Below are 16,492 nucleotides of genomic sequence, written 5' to 3'. Positions count from 1 at the left end.
CAAACTGGTCTATTGCTCCAGAGAGTTGTGATTGGCAGGTTATTTTAATTGAACATGCCTTAATAGCGTGACAAAACAACACTCTGAACCACATTTCTGGCAAACATCAAACATAATGCAGTTCTGTTTTAGTGCTGAATAAATCCATTAAAATCTGTGCACTTATGTTAATTTTAACTGTACTTCTAAATCTAAACTCATAAACTCATTCATTTAAAGCGCAAGTTCACACACATTCATGTCACTTAATTCTATGGAATTACAATGAATGGAGACTGGACCTTTAAAGCTTGATATCTTAAAAAATTTATTGAAATGTTTAATCATATTTAGAATCTCCTGAAGCTGTGAGTGATAAACACCCTGTTTGTTTGATTGATAATAATCTACTCAACCTGCTAAGAGTTCTGACCACATCATGTCTCAATATTGATTTTTTTGAGGCATGAATGAATCATATAGAATTAGTTTTAGTTTGGTTGTTTTTGTCGTTGTTTTGCACTTAATTATTTGCTGTCAAATCAGATATTACTTAAATTGTAACCTGTCATACAGGTTTGGAATTACTTGGGGATGTGTAAATTATTATTCACAGTGTGTGTGTGTGTGTGTGTGTCTGTGTGCTCTTGTTTTTGTGACATATCAGGACACAGCTCTGTGTGCTCTTGTTTTTGTGACATATCAGGACACAACAAATACAAGGAGAGGGTGACATATGAGGACATACAGTAACCTAAGTCCCCATTTTTCAAAACGCTTATAAATCATACAGAATTAGCCTTTTAAGAAATTAAAAATGCAAAAAGTTTCTTGTGAGGGTTAGGGTTAGGTGTAGGACCATAGAATATACAGTTTGTACAGTATAAAAACCATTACGCAAATGAGATGTCCCCACTTTTCACCAAAACAAACGTGTGTGCGTGCGCGTGTGTGTGTGTTTGTGTCTGTGTGCTTGTGCGTGTAAGCATGCGTGTCTATTATTCATTTAACAGTGTGGCCTGCTGTAAAGCAAACACTTAATTTAAAGAAACATTTTTGTATGTCCAGCAGAGGGTGCTAAAACAAACAAGTGGAAACAAATCAAAACAATTTACACAGCAAAACAATTAAAACAATCAGTTTTTGTCATCCTTTTTTCTTTTTTTTTGACCTAAACAGCCTATGTGATCCTTTTATTTTTTATATTTTTTATTTTTTTCGATTTTGGAAATCCACTGTCTATTCTCAAAAAATGTTTTTAGAAAATAACTGTCCCAGACAGGGTCTTATGCAGGCACTTTGGAAGAAAAACACCTGATGATTTGGGAAACACAAACGTGAGACTATATATATATATATATATATATATATATATATATATATATATATATATATATATATATATATATATATATATATATATATATATATATATCTTAGTTCTGTTCATCAACATATGATTCAAACCGAAATCAATTAATTGAAACCTATAAGGCATTACAACATTTATCCATAGGTGAATCAACGCCTTGGATCAAGGTTGAATCTCTGCTATATATTCTTTCAAATTTACAAAGCAATTGGGGAAAGATTTTAACATCTTCATTTTCGTAGGCCTAAATCTTGTTAAAATTTCAAAATTTAGATGTATTTTGAAGCCTTTTTAAAATCTATTTCAACATTTTTTTAATGTCGAAACAACTGAACATTGACATTGTTTCAATGTTAAAGGTGTGTAATAAGCACAAAAGAATGATTTCTCCATGAATCAGGCATTGTTACTTTGTTACATTGTTAGTTTAACTGTCAATTGTCCAGAGAAATCCCGAGAGACAGCAATGCATGAACCAATCCTTCAATCTTTCCTCAGGGTATGAGGCAAGTAAACCGTTCTAAATGGAGGGAGTGAATTCTAAAAGCATGCTGCTTTTACAGAAAATATGAAAATGTAGATCTGGTAGATTTCTCAGGTAGATGGCAATGAGGAGGGCCTGGGACTCATCCCAGACATCTCTGAGAAATGAAGGATTCAGTAGAGCAGCTCCTCCAGCCCCGCCAGCTGCACTCAGTGCTCAGCATTCAGCGAGTGCGGAATGCATTGCAAAATGACTCAGCAGCCATGGGAACACTGCATCAAATGTACTGTTTTATTACCGTGTGGGAAATCAGCTGATTAAACTAATGCTAACCGTATTTGTGAAAGTAGAGACTGCGCCGCCAGAATCTGATTATAGTCAAGAGAGCTGTTTAAATTCCAGGCTGAGGTAAACTGAGTTCTGCCAACTTTTTTTGCCACTTATACACTGGAGTGGTTGTAGTGCCGGAGCCGGAGCTGGTGCATGGCTGCTTGGGGCCTGACTCATGAACCACTCAATTCCAATTAAGGAGACTGACCGTGTTTCTAGATAATTGATTTGAATACATTTTCCATAAAAACAACAAGCAAGACTTTCATTTTGTCATTTTGTTTTAAATGGATAGGGAAAATAAAGTGGTTGGAGTCAATTGGCAACAAAACATTTTTAAAAAGAGAGACACAATTTGATGTTTACCCATTAAGGCATGTAAACATCTTAACCTGTGTACTTTCGGCTTATTGATGAAAACAGTTCAGAACAATCTAATTAGACACACATTTTGGATAAAACGACAAAGAAAGATGATTATTATCAAAGAAAAAAAAAGAAAAAACGGGATGGAATACATTCAGTGTTAGTGTAAATAAAGACACCAGTAGATGGAGCTACTTTCTAGATAACAACAACAAAAAAAAATATATTTTTTTTAAATAAATAAACAAATACATTTAAAGAAAAGTGATTATTCAAGCTTTAAAAAAGTAAAAATAATTACAAAAGTGGTTTAATACAAATCTTCTGAAGAGACACTGATCAACATATATAGAGTACATCAAATATAATAAACCATAGCTCAACAGTGTTTGCTTAATAATAAACATCCTTGGTTCTTGGGCATCAATCAAGCAGGTTTGAGCTGCTGTTATTTGATGTACTCTATGTATCTTTATTTGTATTCAAAAGATGAGAGTCTCATGGGTTTAGAAGAATATTGGCATAGATTCTGCATAGATACATTTTAGGTTCATTAACCCCTTTAAACATAGCTGGTTATGCCTTAAAAGGAATACACATTTTAATTAGATCGAATCACATTTGATTAGATCATCTTGGATGCGTATCAAGAGGGTCTTAGATTTTTGTCTAATTAAAAGATTTCCAACAATTAGTAAAGGGTGATGCTCGAAACATACCCTGATATGTCAGTGATTTCCATATGGGTTCACTTTAACAAAAGTGCACATGTGCTAATTTTTGCTAATTTGCTGGCATAATTTATGCCAGACTGTTAAACACAAATGCAAAAGTTTTAAAACATGTTTTATAGCACCATGTTTATGACTGAGTCCATTAGACCATCCAGCTGGTGACAATTAACATGCAAATTGTGAGTGAACAAAGAGACGGGTGTAATAAAAGGAGAAAGGAGGAGTCGCTTGGGCAGGAGCGACTCGTAGAAGACCCTTGGGGGGAGATATGTGCCTCAAAAAACACACACGGGTGTATACATGTGAAAGGAGGCAGTGGAGCTAGACTTTTCACAGATATAGTCAGCACTCTAAAGAATTCCCAAGTTGGCCAAACAATACAGTGCCTTCAAAATAAGGACCATACAGGAGGGAAGGAGGAAGATATTTAGGGTGGGGGATTCATATAGAGACGTAGTAGGAGAAGGATCAGAACTATGAACCTGAGTTTTGTTTTTGACAGATAATGGAGATGCAGGGTGATCCTTTAGTTGATTGTCAGTCAATGCATAGTAATAGCTCAACGAACTTGAAGACAAAGTGAAATCCATGAAAGGAAATTTTCCGTCTCACTTGTCCTTCCCGCAAAATTCCTCATGAGATGACTAAGTTTTGTCTGTGGAATTCTGCCATATGTATTGAAATGTGGCCACAACTTTTAGAGTGTGCTTTTGCTCAGGATAGCTAAAGTAACATTAAGGTACAGAAAAAAATGGTTTACTGATGGTATTGCATACACTGTATACAGTATGTGGGTCACCCGAAAAACTTAATTTTGTCAACATTTACTCGCCCTCATTACAAAACTGTTTTTTTCATTTTTATCTGTGGAACATGAATGTGTTTTGTCCATTTATTTATTATATGGTTACCAAAACTCTTCAATTACCAACATTCAAAAAAAAAAAAATATATATATATTCTTTTTCATTCCAGCGACAGGGAATAAGCAGTATTTTGGTGTGCAATGTAAAAGTAGTCAAAGAGAGAATGATGGGTAAAAATGCCCTTGGCAGTCCAAGAGCAGAGCGTGAGTAGAGAGAAGGAAAATCTGGAAAAACAATAATGTGGATCAGGGCCTGTTCTTGGGAAACATCAATCTAATCAGAGCTTCATATACCTCACCTTCCATAATCTTATAAGCCCCACCCGCCCACCACACTAAAACCTCTCTTTCTTCTAAAGAATGCAAAATCCTGGATATTGCTGCCCAAGGGTCTATCAGAATCATGCGGTGTAGGAGACACACTGACCTCAACAAAGGAAAAACTTGAATAACTCTGCAGTGGTCTGATCCAGCCTTTCAGTTTCAAGGCCAGAACTAGTTAATATCTCTAGATAAATATCTCAATTAAACTGAAAAAAAAGCTCATACTAAAAACTGCATGACTGCAAGTCTTTCTTCTGCAGAACACAAAATCACATATACAGTACATACAAACCATGCATTTGTACTAAAAACCTTAAGCTTAATAACACTTAAAGTTACAATTTTAACAATTCAGTTTGGAATGTTCCTTTCATGAGAGAGGATCAATGACAGACTCCACACACTTCCAGAAAGCAAAACATTTACTTTGACCCGTCGAATGTAATCCATTTGAGCTAAAAGCCTACAATGTCACATTTAAAACAAAGCACCTCAGTTTTAATAAACTTCATAAGCCAGTTAACTTCATAGCAAACAATAGAGTGTTGTCTTTAACTCTATTAAAAGATTATAAGTATGTGAGAGGTTTTAAGCTGTAAAATTATAGCAGTAAACGTCACATGGGATTTCGACACAGCAATGAATATTTCTGGCCTTAATCTGAAATTTGACGTACAAATGCTTCTCATCTATTTTTATCTGCATACCAGCATCCCAAAATAAGACCTTTGTTGTCACGGTTTGTTGTTTTCATTGGAGTATGAAAACTACAGGGTCAAAGAACAGACATGGGAACAAACTCTTGCTATTTTTTTCTAATGTTTATATATATATATATATATATATATATATATATATATATATATATATATATATATATATATATATATATATATTCATTCAGGCCATGTTTACACGTACATGGATAGTTTTATGAATAGAGTTTTTCCCTCTGTTAAAAAGAATAATAAAAAATCTCCACATGAAAACGCAAACGCATGCTATGATGCACTGTCAGGAGCATGCCAAGCCAACAGGGGGCAATATACTCTCAACCATGAAGCCATGTTGGCCAATCAGAAGCCTGAAAATGTTTCCAGTAGGCGAAGATAACAGCATTGGCTCCAATGTCACAAGCCAAAAACTCTGGTTTCACTGTCTACATGATAACACTGCAACCGTTTTTAAAAATCTTCAGCCTGGCAGGTGTTTTAAAAAATGTTGGGTTTCAGTGACCTGGTGCTGCGTTTGCGTGTGGAGGAATGGCCAAACCGCATAGAAAAACCTGCGGTTTTAAAAATAACTGCGTTCGTGTGGACATCGCATTGTTTTCATATGGATTACTTTATCACAGAATATCTGTTAGCAGCACTTGTTACTCTTCATTTTAATGACGTGTTTGTAAATGAAGATCAGCGCAGACAAAGGCTGCAGACAGCACACATACTGATAAGACGCTCGGGAGAAAACAGACACATAGCTTCATAATCATACTTCGCGTTGTGATTCGGAGATGCTTGTTGGTCTAAATAAAGTTGGTAATGAACGATCTTTTATGGCCAAACGCTTTGAAAATCCCGCCTTGTACTCACCGAGATTAGAAAAGCAGTCATCAGTGAAATGTTGTGAACACAACAAAAGGGATTTGTTGTACTGCTCTGGTATTGTGGTAAAAATGAATTTTAGCCATTGGTTCTTCTGATCTTCATTCTTTGGCAGTGAAAATAAAACACACTTGCCTTTACAATTAAAAACACACTGTCTCCTCGACATGATGCTCTCACACCAACCAGAGCGTCTGTGTGTGGGGGTGGGGCAGGTCAGAGTTCCGTTTCTCCCAACACGGTAGGCGGAGATTATTATGCAAAGTGTGCCTAGTGACGTACATAGAGATGGGCAAAAGATTTGAAATCTATAACGACTCGTTTCAGAGATTCAGAGTCGACTCCTTACTTTAGAAGCCAATAACTTTATAAATTGTGTACTTTTTGGTTTAATTACTTTGCACATTGTTTACACTGATGGACAGCTACATCAAACACTGTAATACAGGTAATTTTTGATTTCCCATCTGTTTGGCTCTTTAAACAGTGTTAAAAATCCACAAATCAACAGAATATATGTATATGTAACTGTGTTCGACACACCACTTAGTAAATGTAATACTAAGGGCCTTTAAATTATCAGAACCAATAGTTTAGTGTAGTCACAGCTGTGAGGATTTTTTAGGCACACTCTGAGAAGTCCTAAATGAAAAATTTCTGCTCCATTTACTTCAGTGACAACATCAGATTTTCCAAAAAAAAAAAAACAGAAAAAAAAAAACCTTCAGGCTGTACCTCCCATGCTGAGGCGATATTGTGCTTAAATCTCATGCTCCAAATATCATGCCTCTGTATTTTTGTATGGCACAATTAGGTTGGAGGCTTAATGAGTGGCACCCTGTGTCTTTACAAATCAAGCCTTTGAACTGCTGGAGTGTTTACAGCGGAAGAGGCCTGAATATAGATCCCAGTTTGAACTTAATGAGCAAGTCTCCAACTATAAAAGACGTCTACGACAGACAGCCCCCTCCCAAGTCCAAGTGGGTGAGACAGACAGCCCCCGCCCATAATCAAGAATGCACACACATACTTACTTGTTAATTGTGTTTTATTCAACTAGAAGCATTTATGCACATCTATTAAAAATTTGTTACCTCTGTTTTGGATATTAATACCATAAACCATAACCACACACACACAAAATACTGCCTTTACAAATACTGGAGCCAAGGTATATTATTTTAAGAAATTTATGAAGTGTTCATGCAAATTATTAGTTCACTGACCTTGGTGGTTGGGTGAATTCCGATTGGTTGACTGCTGAAAACCTGGTCCAATCAAATCTGCCTGTCTGTGATCGGCAGCTCGGTCTACATTATCCTGCTGAGACAGAAGCCAAGAAAGCGGTCATGCTTAAAGCATTTTTTTACATTAGTCACACCACTCTCTCTCTCTCTCACACACACACACACAAAGACACACATTTTTTATTATCCATGAAGGAATATATCAGTTTAAATCTGACAGAACAGGCCTGGAAAATAGACGATCCCTCCAAAATGTTGTCTAGGAATTTCATTAAACTGTAAATCAGGAACTTTTTCCCAGTAAAACATCTAAAAAGTTACATTTAGCAGTTATATACATACATATCTTCAATTACATAGAATGTTCTTAACTTCTCATCTGGTTTTCTTGTTTTTAAGCATTTTAATTTATTTATTTACAGAGGTCAAGAAAGAACAAAAATATAATATATATATATATATATATATATATATATATATATATATATATATATATATAGAGAGAGAGAGAGAGCCTCTAAAAACAACTTACATTATATAATGCAATTTTAAATAAATTAATAACCTTTTTACTAGAAACAGACCATGTCTGATGCGTGTTAAGATACATGTTCACTTGTATAAACATTTTCCTGTCCATTTTCAGGAATGGAAGCAATTGCCCAATCTGTGATGAAAGAGAAGAGAGGAGGCCCTTTCCTTGTCCTCAGAAGACCCCCTGCTGTATCAGGGGAGGGTCACGGCCGTGTTTACAGGCTATGAGAAAAACAGCACAGTACAGACACGGCTCTGCCATGTGATCAGCTGAAACTGTGCCATTGTATTCACGGAACAAGATCTAAAGGGACTGGCAGCTGGGAGCCACGTTCTCCATGTGTAAACTACAGGTGGCGACTCGATTCAAAAACTCATTCCTTTCCAAAACAGAGCCTCTCTGCCATCTCACCAGAGGGGAACACTTTGAACTCTTGGATGCCATACAAAAACAAAAAGCTGGGTTTGAGCGCAGTAGGATCATGGATTGTGGGATCTCTCTTTCAGCGCTGATTGGAGCTTTCACAGCACGAGCTGGGAACAGAATGTCCTGCGGCACTCTTGTATTTGGAGATGGTTCTCAGAGCGAGACCGCGAAACCCAGAATCTGGCTGTGATGTGGCTGCAGAGCGTCAGTAGTTTTATGGCTTCTGAACGTTATGTACAATGTTCCAGGACCAGAGGAATATTGTTTTGTATTCTTATGTAAATGTGATGATGCTGCACACATGCAGCCATGCTGCTCATCACTTTGTTGAATTATACCAAATGCAAAAGGAACTGGTGTGTTGACATTTTTGGTCAAACACATTTAAATGCTGTTGATAAATTCTAGATATTATTAATTGTGAGCATTTTTCATGATGAAACAACATTCAAATAAATGTGGGACCCTGTATGACTCCTGTCTGAAGAAAATCATCTGACACATGATCAGAGTTTAACTTTTGCATAAAGGGACAATATTTGCCCATTGTGATTGATTACCAGGGGCTTTTTTTTATATGCCTTTGTAGATTACTGTTATAATTATTAAATGTCTCTGTATTGCCTTTTATTCCAAATGCTTGGATTTGCCAAATACTTGAATCAGAAAACTAGACTGTTACAAATAAAACTGCATCAACAAAACATCTTTACACTACACAAATTGAACAAAAGCTACTTCTGATATTGCATTTATGTAGCCTATGTATGTTTGCATAGACTGTTTAAAGTATTGCATGTATTTACAATACAGTATAAATGTAATATACATGTTATATGTGACAAATATACATTTTGTAATATACCAAAAATCACTAACAATTATTAATTTCCACACCTCTTCTCAAAGAACTATACAATTTGAGGCATCCATAGGGCAATATAGGATGAGTTTATAACTTTTTTTTTTTTCAAAGTGTGGGGAAATAGAGATGCTATATATATATATTATTTGACCAAGAAGGAGAGTGATGGGGTGCTGCGCCAGATGACCTGGCCTCCACAGTCACCAGACCTGAACCCAATCGAGATGGTTTAGGGGTAAGCTGGACCACAGACAGAAGGCAAAAGGGCCAACAAGGGCTAAGCATCTCTCAGGGAACTCCTTCAAGACTGTTGGAAGACCATTTCAGGTGACTACCTCTTGAAGCTCATCAAGAGAATGCCAAGAGTGTGCAAAGCAGTAATCAAAGCAAAAGGTGGCTACTTTGAAGAACCTAGAATATGACATATTTTCAGTTGTTTCACACTTTTTTGTTATGTATATAATTCCATATATAATTCCACATGTGTTCATTCATAGTTTTGATGCCTTCAGTGTGAATCTACAATTTTCATAGTAATGAAAATAAAGAAAACTCTTTGAATGAGAAGGTGTGTCCAAACTTTTGGTCTATACTGTATATAAATTATAAAATTTATTTTTTTACAGTAATGTGTTATTGGTTTTATTCCCAGAAGACATCTAGTGTAGTTGACTACTTTACGGGTATTGCTGCCAAGTGACTTTGGAAATGTACAGCTAGTTTGCAATTCTGAATCTGTCTATCATATATGATATCCAACTAAATCAGTTTTTTTTTTTTTTTTTTTTTTTTTTTTTTTTTTTATGTTGACAGTGGCATTTTACCCAATGCTGTTGAAAGTATCAACCACACAAACAAAAACAATATATATATAAATAAATAAGTATATAAATAAATAAATAGCATTCACAGCATTGAATTCAAAAGTTTAAAGAAGAATCTCTCATTTATTTAGCAAAATAATTAATTTTATATTTCCATGCACACCACATCTCAAGTCTTTGTTCTTCAAATTTATTCTCCATATGTATTCATGCACTTTTAAATTCCTGATGCTTCAACAGAATTTATATGAATTTTTATATATATATATATATATATATATATATATATATATATATATATATATATATATATATATATATATATATATATATATATATATATTATTTAAGTAGGAATTCAGCACTGATTTATCAGATCGGCTTGGAGTCAGCAGTCTATCTAGTCTGTTCTGTGCGTATTTTGTTTATACATATATTGCTGTGTAGGCCTATCATATTGTCAGATGTTTTGAACCAGAAAGGACTTCTTCTTGTGGTCTCCTGCAGTTTGAATGTTAATCCTAAAGCAATGCGTCTGCACATTAGCATTAACAGTCTGAAATTTTCTTAAGGACAGAAGGACTTTGTGCATGTGAGCATGTGTGGAGGTTTTTAGCTAGCCAAGTGTGACTTATCTGTTCTTAGTTCAAACCATACTTGTACTGAGGGAAGCCACAAGGGTTCTGTCTGACTGAACTCAGCAGAAGGTCCAGACAGAGCTAAGACCTCTAATATCATGCTTTAGGTTTTGTCTGGGACCATAATCTATAGGTCTATGTTGCCCCTTTGCTGACTTTTCAAAACATTTTCAGAGATCTTGGGAAAGTTGATCAGTTTACACAATAAATGAAAATAAATTAATTAATTTTTTTTTAAATCTAGATTAATCTCACTGTGATCTTGAAATTAATCTAAGATTAATCTAGATTAAAATGGCTCATTCGAATTCTGCCGAAGGCATTCAGAATATGTGTGTTACCCAAATAAAACTGACAAACAGTAAGTCTTTGAGAAGGGGTTTATCAAGCTAGGTGGTGCATTAGAAAAGGGGCTCATCTCCTGTTTCCAAAATGCATCACAAAGTGATTGAAAAAAAGCTGTAAACTAATTCCACATTGCACAATGTGCAAACAACCTTATGCCTGTTTCACACATACTCCATCTGTAGTGCATATGCATTGCATATTTTTTACGCACCCATGTTAATGGGTTCCAGTTGCATTCCAGGAGCGTTGCGTCTGCATCAGTGCAGCGATCATTTACGTAGCGAGTAGCGAACTGCAAACGCGTCCTGTGTGAAAGCACATCACGTCCGTGCTGCACCACATACGTAACGCAAATGGACTGCATACGCACTGCAGACGGAGTATGTGTGAAACAGGCGTGAGCAGGGCCATAGCTGGGGTCAGCGGGGACCCGGTGAAGGTTGTACCAGTGGGCCCTGTTTGAAATTGTTTAATTTGTATGTTCGTTCATTTTTATTTATTTGTGCTATTTACACAATGCTTAAGTTTTTTTCAAGTTTGTAGGTGTCAAGGTACAGAAACCAAATAATTAAATATAAAATAGCACTGGATAGTCTTCAATGTAAAAATGAAATATACAATCAAACCTACATTTATTCAGACACCTTCAACATTTCTCAAATTATTACAGTTTTGCTATATATATAAAAAAATATATCTGGTGTCTGAATAATTTTTGGTTTGACTGTTAAAACTACAAAGTAATTCAGTCAAGAGCAGTGAGTGATTTTCGTTTTCATTTTCTTGGATTAACATTACAGCGGCCAGTAGCTAAATTAGGTGCGGTCACTTTAAGAGACGATGAACGCATCCAATACAATACATAACCCATTGCACGCACTGAGACGAGAGAGGTATGTATCAACTCGTCTTAGTTAAGGGAAAAACGTAGTTTAATATGAAAACACGGTGGAGTATCCCTTTAAGGGAACTATTCAAGGGTGCTATGGTTAATTTATCCCTAAACATGCATGTGATGTAAAGTCATAACCCTCCACGTGCTGTCGTACATAGATCAAGTTTCTGCTAACAGGTGGATGCAATATATATCCATGAGGTGTTTATTAAGGTTCATAAATCTCCTACTATACAAACCAGACTTGATTTAACCTACTTGTGTTGTGTTTATACTCTAAAACACAGGATACCTAACAAAATTTAGCCAATAAACATGGCTATGTCAAGCATTTAGTGTGCTGGCTTGGTCATGCTTCAGATCAGCTGTACTAATATAATGCTTAAGGTACAAAAGGTGACATTGCAGTCCTGCTTATCCTCAGATGGTCAGGCTACTGTGAATTCCTCTGGCAGGACAGATTACACTGTGAAAACAGAGCCACATTCATAAAGTATTTTTCCTTGTACTCACAGCAACTGTAAATTGGTCTGTCAGGTGTATATATTGTGACATAAATATTGAATAAATATTGAAAAGGAACAGGCATGTTAGAGTCATACAGATGAACATTTATTTATTTTTTTTTTTTTTTTTTTTTTATTTTAGTTCACATTTACATTTTAGTAATTTAGCAGATGCTTTTATCCAAAGCGACTTACAAATGAGGACAATGGAAGCAGTTTAGTTTAGTTTAGTTTAGTGTTTGTGAAGCAAATCTCTTATGCCCATGTAGCCTGCATCTATTTAATAATGAAAAACAGTTATATTGTACAATATTACTTCAATTTTAAGTTTTCTATTTTAATAAATGTTAAAGGAGGGGTGAAATGCTCGTTTTCACTCAATATCATGTTAATCTTGAGTACCTATAGAGTAGTACTGCATCCTTCATAACTCCAAAAAGTCTTTAGTTTTATTATATTTATAAGAGAAGGATAGTCTGTACCGTCTTTTCCTGGAAAAACACGAGCACCTGGAGGCGTGACGTGTGGGCGGAGCTAAAGAATCACGAGCGCGAGTAGGCTTTTGCATTGAGAGCGTCTGGAAACTGTGAGGAAAAAACCATCATCCAAAACAAACCATGGCTAACAGTCAGATTCAGCCGTATATTTATGATACAGAATCAGATCCAGAGGCTGAAATTGAACAAAAGCAGCAGCAGCAACGACTACAGCAGGACATCTCTATGTAGTATGTATTGAAACTGTATATATTTGCTTAACGGTTTTGGGAAATGACTAAGTTCCACTTTATGTCATCTTTTTTTTTTTTTTTTAAGGTGTACATGTGGAAAGTGCAGTTTGATGCCAACTTCGCATGTTGTTTACTTGATGTGGAATATAGTTATCCATTTAGGGAATTGCATAGCTTCACTCATGTCACATAATCCTTAAGGAATCTCTGATTCTATGGTGAATAAAGACAAATGATCTACATTAACTAACTATTAACTACAACTTTTTACAACAATTTGCTGCTTATTAACAGTTAGTAAGGTAGTTGTTACATTTATGTATGGGGAAGGATTAAGGGTAGCACTTTATTTTACAGTCCTGTTCCTCATGTACTTATTATAGTAATTACAATAACTATGTAATAACTAAGTACTAACCCTGAGCCTACCCCTAAACCTAACCCTACCCCATGTAGTTACCTTGTATTACCAGAACTTTCTTAGATAAATACACTGTAAGTACACTATAAGTATATGTTAGTACACGTACTGTAAAATAAAGTGCAACCGGATTAAGGGATCTAACATGCAGAATAAGGCATTGATATGTACTTTATAAGTATTTTCCATAGGCTTTTGGATTATCACAAAATGTAAGCTCTATGTTCAGTCATAGTTTATGAAATTTACACATTTTATCCATCAAGATAATCTTCACAAAATAATATAACGATGATGAATTCTAAAGCCTAAATAAAAGTGACAGAACTTAAGAGCTAAACTTAGGTTATAAACAAACTACAGCACCAGGTCGCTCGCCTTCTGCGTCACCACCACCACGCTTTCCACACATTTTTTCAAATATATTTTTAACATGTTCAGTGAAAAGGATTTACTCTGTATATGAACTTTATTCCACACTACATGAACCTTTTCATATAAACTAGTATAAATACAAAACTAGAGCCAAACTAAAACTAAAATGAGACTAAAAGAAATATTCTTAGGTTAATGACATATGAAAGCATATATTGCTGTACATTTCGATTCGGATATGGTAAGATTAAACTTATTTTAGTGAATAAAGACTTGTGTTGCATTTCAGGGCATAACAAAAAAACATTGTTGACCAACAAAATAAAATGTGGGAAACTATTTATTGGTTATTCAACAATTTATTGTATTACAAATTACACTACGACTGGAAAATACTGGAAATTGATCAACTGTTCAGCATAATGACATTTAATGTCTCCGGCGGCACCGTGTAGTCCCATTTGGCAACTTGTTAGCAACTGTCTTTTTAAAGAAACGTAACAGTAAAAAAAAAAATCACGAGTGGGGTTTAACTGGTGTGTTTTATGTTGTGGAATAAAACGTGAAAGTATCTTGAGCCTGTGTGAACCATGAACCTTATTTTAGTGATTTATACAAAATCCCATTCAAAAAACCCATCAACCCTGCGACGATGGAACCGGAAGTGCTAAAATGCTAACTCGCTTCCTTAAAAGTTTGTAAACATTGCAATGTCTCTGGGTGGGCGGGGATTAGCTGGAGGCAAAAAAGGCGCGGATGTAATGTTGACAAGCGTAAACTAGCACGTTTTAAGAGGTATTCATTAAACATGGATGCAGAAGAAGGTTTGAAACTGTCTGAATATGTACAGTCACTGACTCTGCCAGACGGTGACAGCTATTTATGTAAATTAACTTTGGCGGATGGAAGCAGGCTGCCTGACCCGTATGCCATACGACCATATGAATTACTTTCAGGTGGTTTGGGAAATTTTGTAAAGGTATTATTTTTTGTAACCTATCGCTGGGCTAACTATGATTAGTAATGTGGATTATTTTAAAGAGCCACCCAGATGGGAAATAAAAAATTACCTGTATTACAGTGTATGATGTAGCTGTCCATCTGTGTAAACAATGTGCAAATAATTAAACCAAAAAGTACACGATTTATAAAGTTATTGGCTTCTAAAGTAAGGAGTCGACTCTGAATAGCTGAAACGAGTCTTTATAGATTTCAAATCTTTTGCCCATCTCTATGTAACGTCACTAGGAGCACTTTGCATAATAATCTCCGCCTACCGTGTTGGGAGAAACGGAACTCTGACCTGCCCCACCCCCACACACAGACGCTCTATTTGGTGTGAGAGCATCATGTCGAGGAGACCGTTTGTTTTATTTTCACTGCCAAAGAATGAAGATCAGAAGAACCAATGCCTAAAATTCATTTTCACCACAATACCAGAGCAGTACAACAAATCCCTTTTGTTGTGTTCACAACATTTCACTGATGACTGCTTTTCTAATCTCGGTGAGTACAGCGGGATTTTCAAAGCGTTTGGCCATAAAAGATGGTTCATTACAAACTTTATTTAGAACAACGAGCATCTCTGAATCACAACGCGAAGTATGATTATGAAGTTATGTGTCTGTTTTCTCCCGAGCGTCTTATCAGTATGTGTGCTGTCTGCAGCCTTTGTTTTTGCTGATCGTCATGTACAAACACGTCATTAAAATGAAGTGTAACTCCGTGAATACTCAACGAAGAGACATGAGAGAGATATCTATAGAAAGCTTGACATGTCTACTTTAAAACTAAACAAGTGCTGCTAACAGATATTCTGTGATAAAGTAATCCATATGAAAACAACACGATGTCTGTTTTTCATGTCTCCCTTCGTTATATCCAATGTGACCACGGCCCTGCGCTGAAAGCGCTATTCAGATTCAAACTGAATCTGAGAAGAAAAAGCAGCGAGACTGTTCAAGTTATTTTACTGTTTGCTTCGCGATGAGAGGAATAAGACATAATTCACCCCAAACAGATGCTAATGCATAGTTTACCGTGGAGGTGTGTGCGGAACAACCAATCCAAACTGGTTATGTTAGTTGACCAATCAGAACACAGTATGCTACCGAAAGTCGGGGTTTAAGTAAACTGAATCTTTTGAACAGCTTCGCGTGAACCGTTTGGGGATCTCTGAGAATTGAGGTAATTTTAAAATGATATTTTGACAAAATGACAATGTTTTTTAACCTTGGATGGATTTAAACCTAATGTACAGGACTTATAAACAGTGATAGGAAGCTTAGAATTTTCATCTTACTGGCACTTTAAGAGACCATTCAAAGGATGGCACACACATCTATCTCTGTATGGTTGTTTAACATTTAAGCTAGCTAGTGCGCTGAAGGTTGCCGACTTTTTACCTATAAAACAGTAACTTGCTGATTTGTACTAGATAATACCAACACACCAGTACATATGAATAGATTATTTTACCTGATATAATGTGCACTGCAAACACAAGCATTATTTATAATCATCTCTGTCCAGTCTGTACGCTGTATTGCATTCAACCTCAATTGTCTTCTTGATTTCTGTGAAGGAATGTCTGCCAGGATCCGGTAAAACTTTAGTTTTGAAAC

At 35.7% G+C, this 16,492-nt stretch overlaps 1 protein-coding gene across 4 annotated transcripts in view; it reads right to left on the bottom strand.

Annotated features, from left to right (window-relative positions):
• grb10b (growth factor receptor-bound protein 10b) overlaps window positions 1-16,492 on the bottom strand; it is a 99,241-nt gene that overhangs the window by 50,501 nt on the left and 32,248 nt on the right. For 3 of the 4 annotated variants that reach the window (XM_052578416.1, XM_052578419.1, XM_052578417.1), the window contains exon 3: window positions 7,285-7,381. In XM_052578416.1, the coding sequence (XP_052434376.1) occupies window positions 7,285-7,381 (97 nt within the window). The remainder of the gene's footprint in view (window positions 1-7,284; window positions 7,382-16,492) is intronic. The other variant, XM_052578418.1, reaches the window with a different exon arrangement.

The sequence above is a fragment of the Carassius gibelio genome, chromosome B16 (genome assembly GCF_023724105.1).
Source record: "Carassius gibelio isolate Cgi1373 ecotype wild population from Czech Republic chromosome B16, carGib1.2-hapl.c, whole genome shotgun sequence".
NCBI lineage: Eukaryota > Metazoa > Chordata > Actinopteri > Cypriniformes > Cyprinidae > Carassius > Carassius gibelio.
Note: the sequence above shows the minus strand (reverse complement) of the source record. Positions and strands in the feature narration are given on the sequence as shown.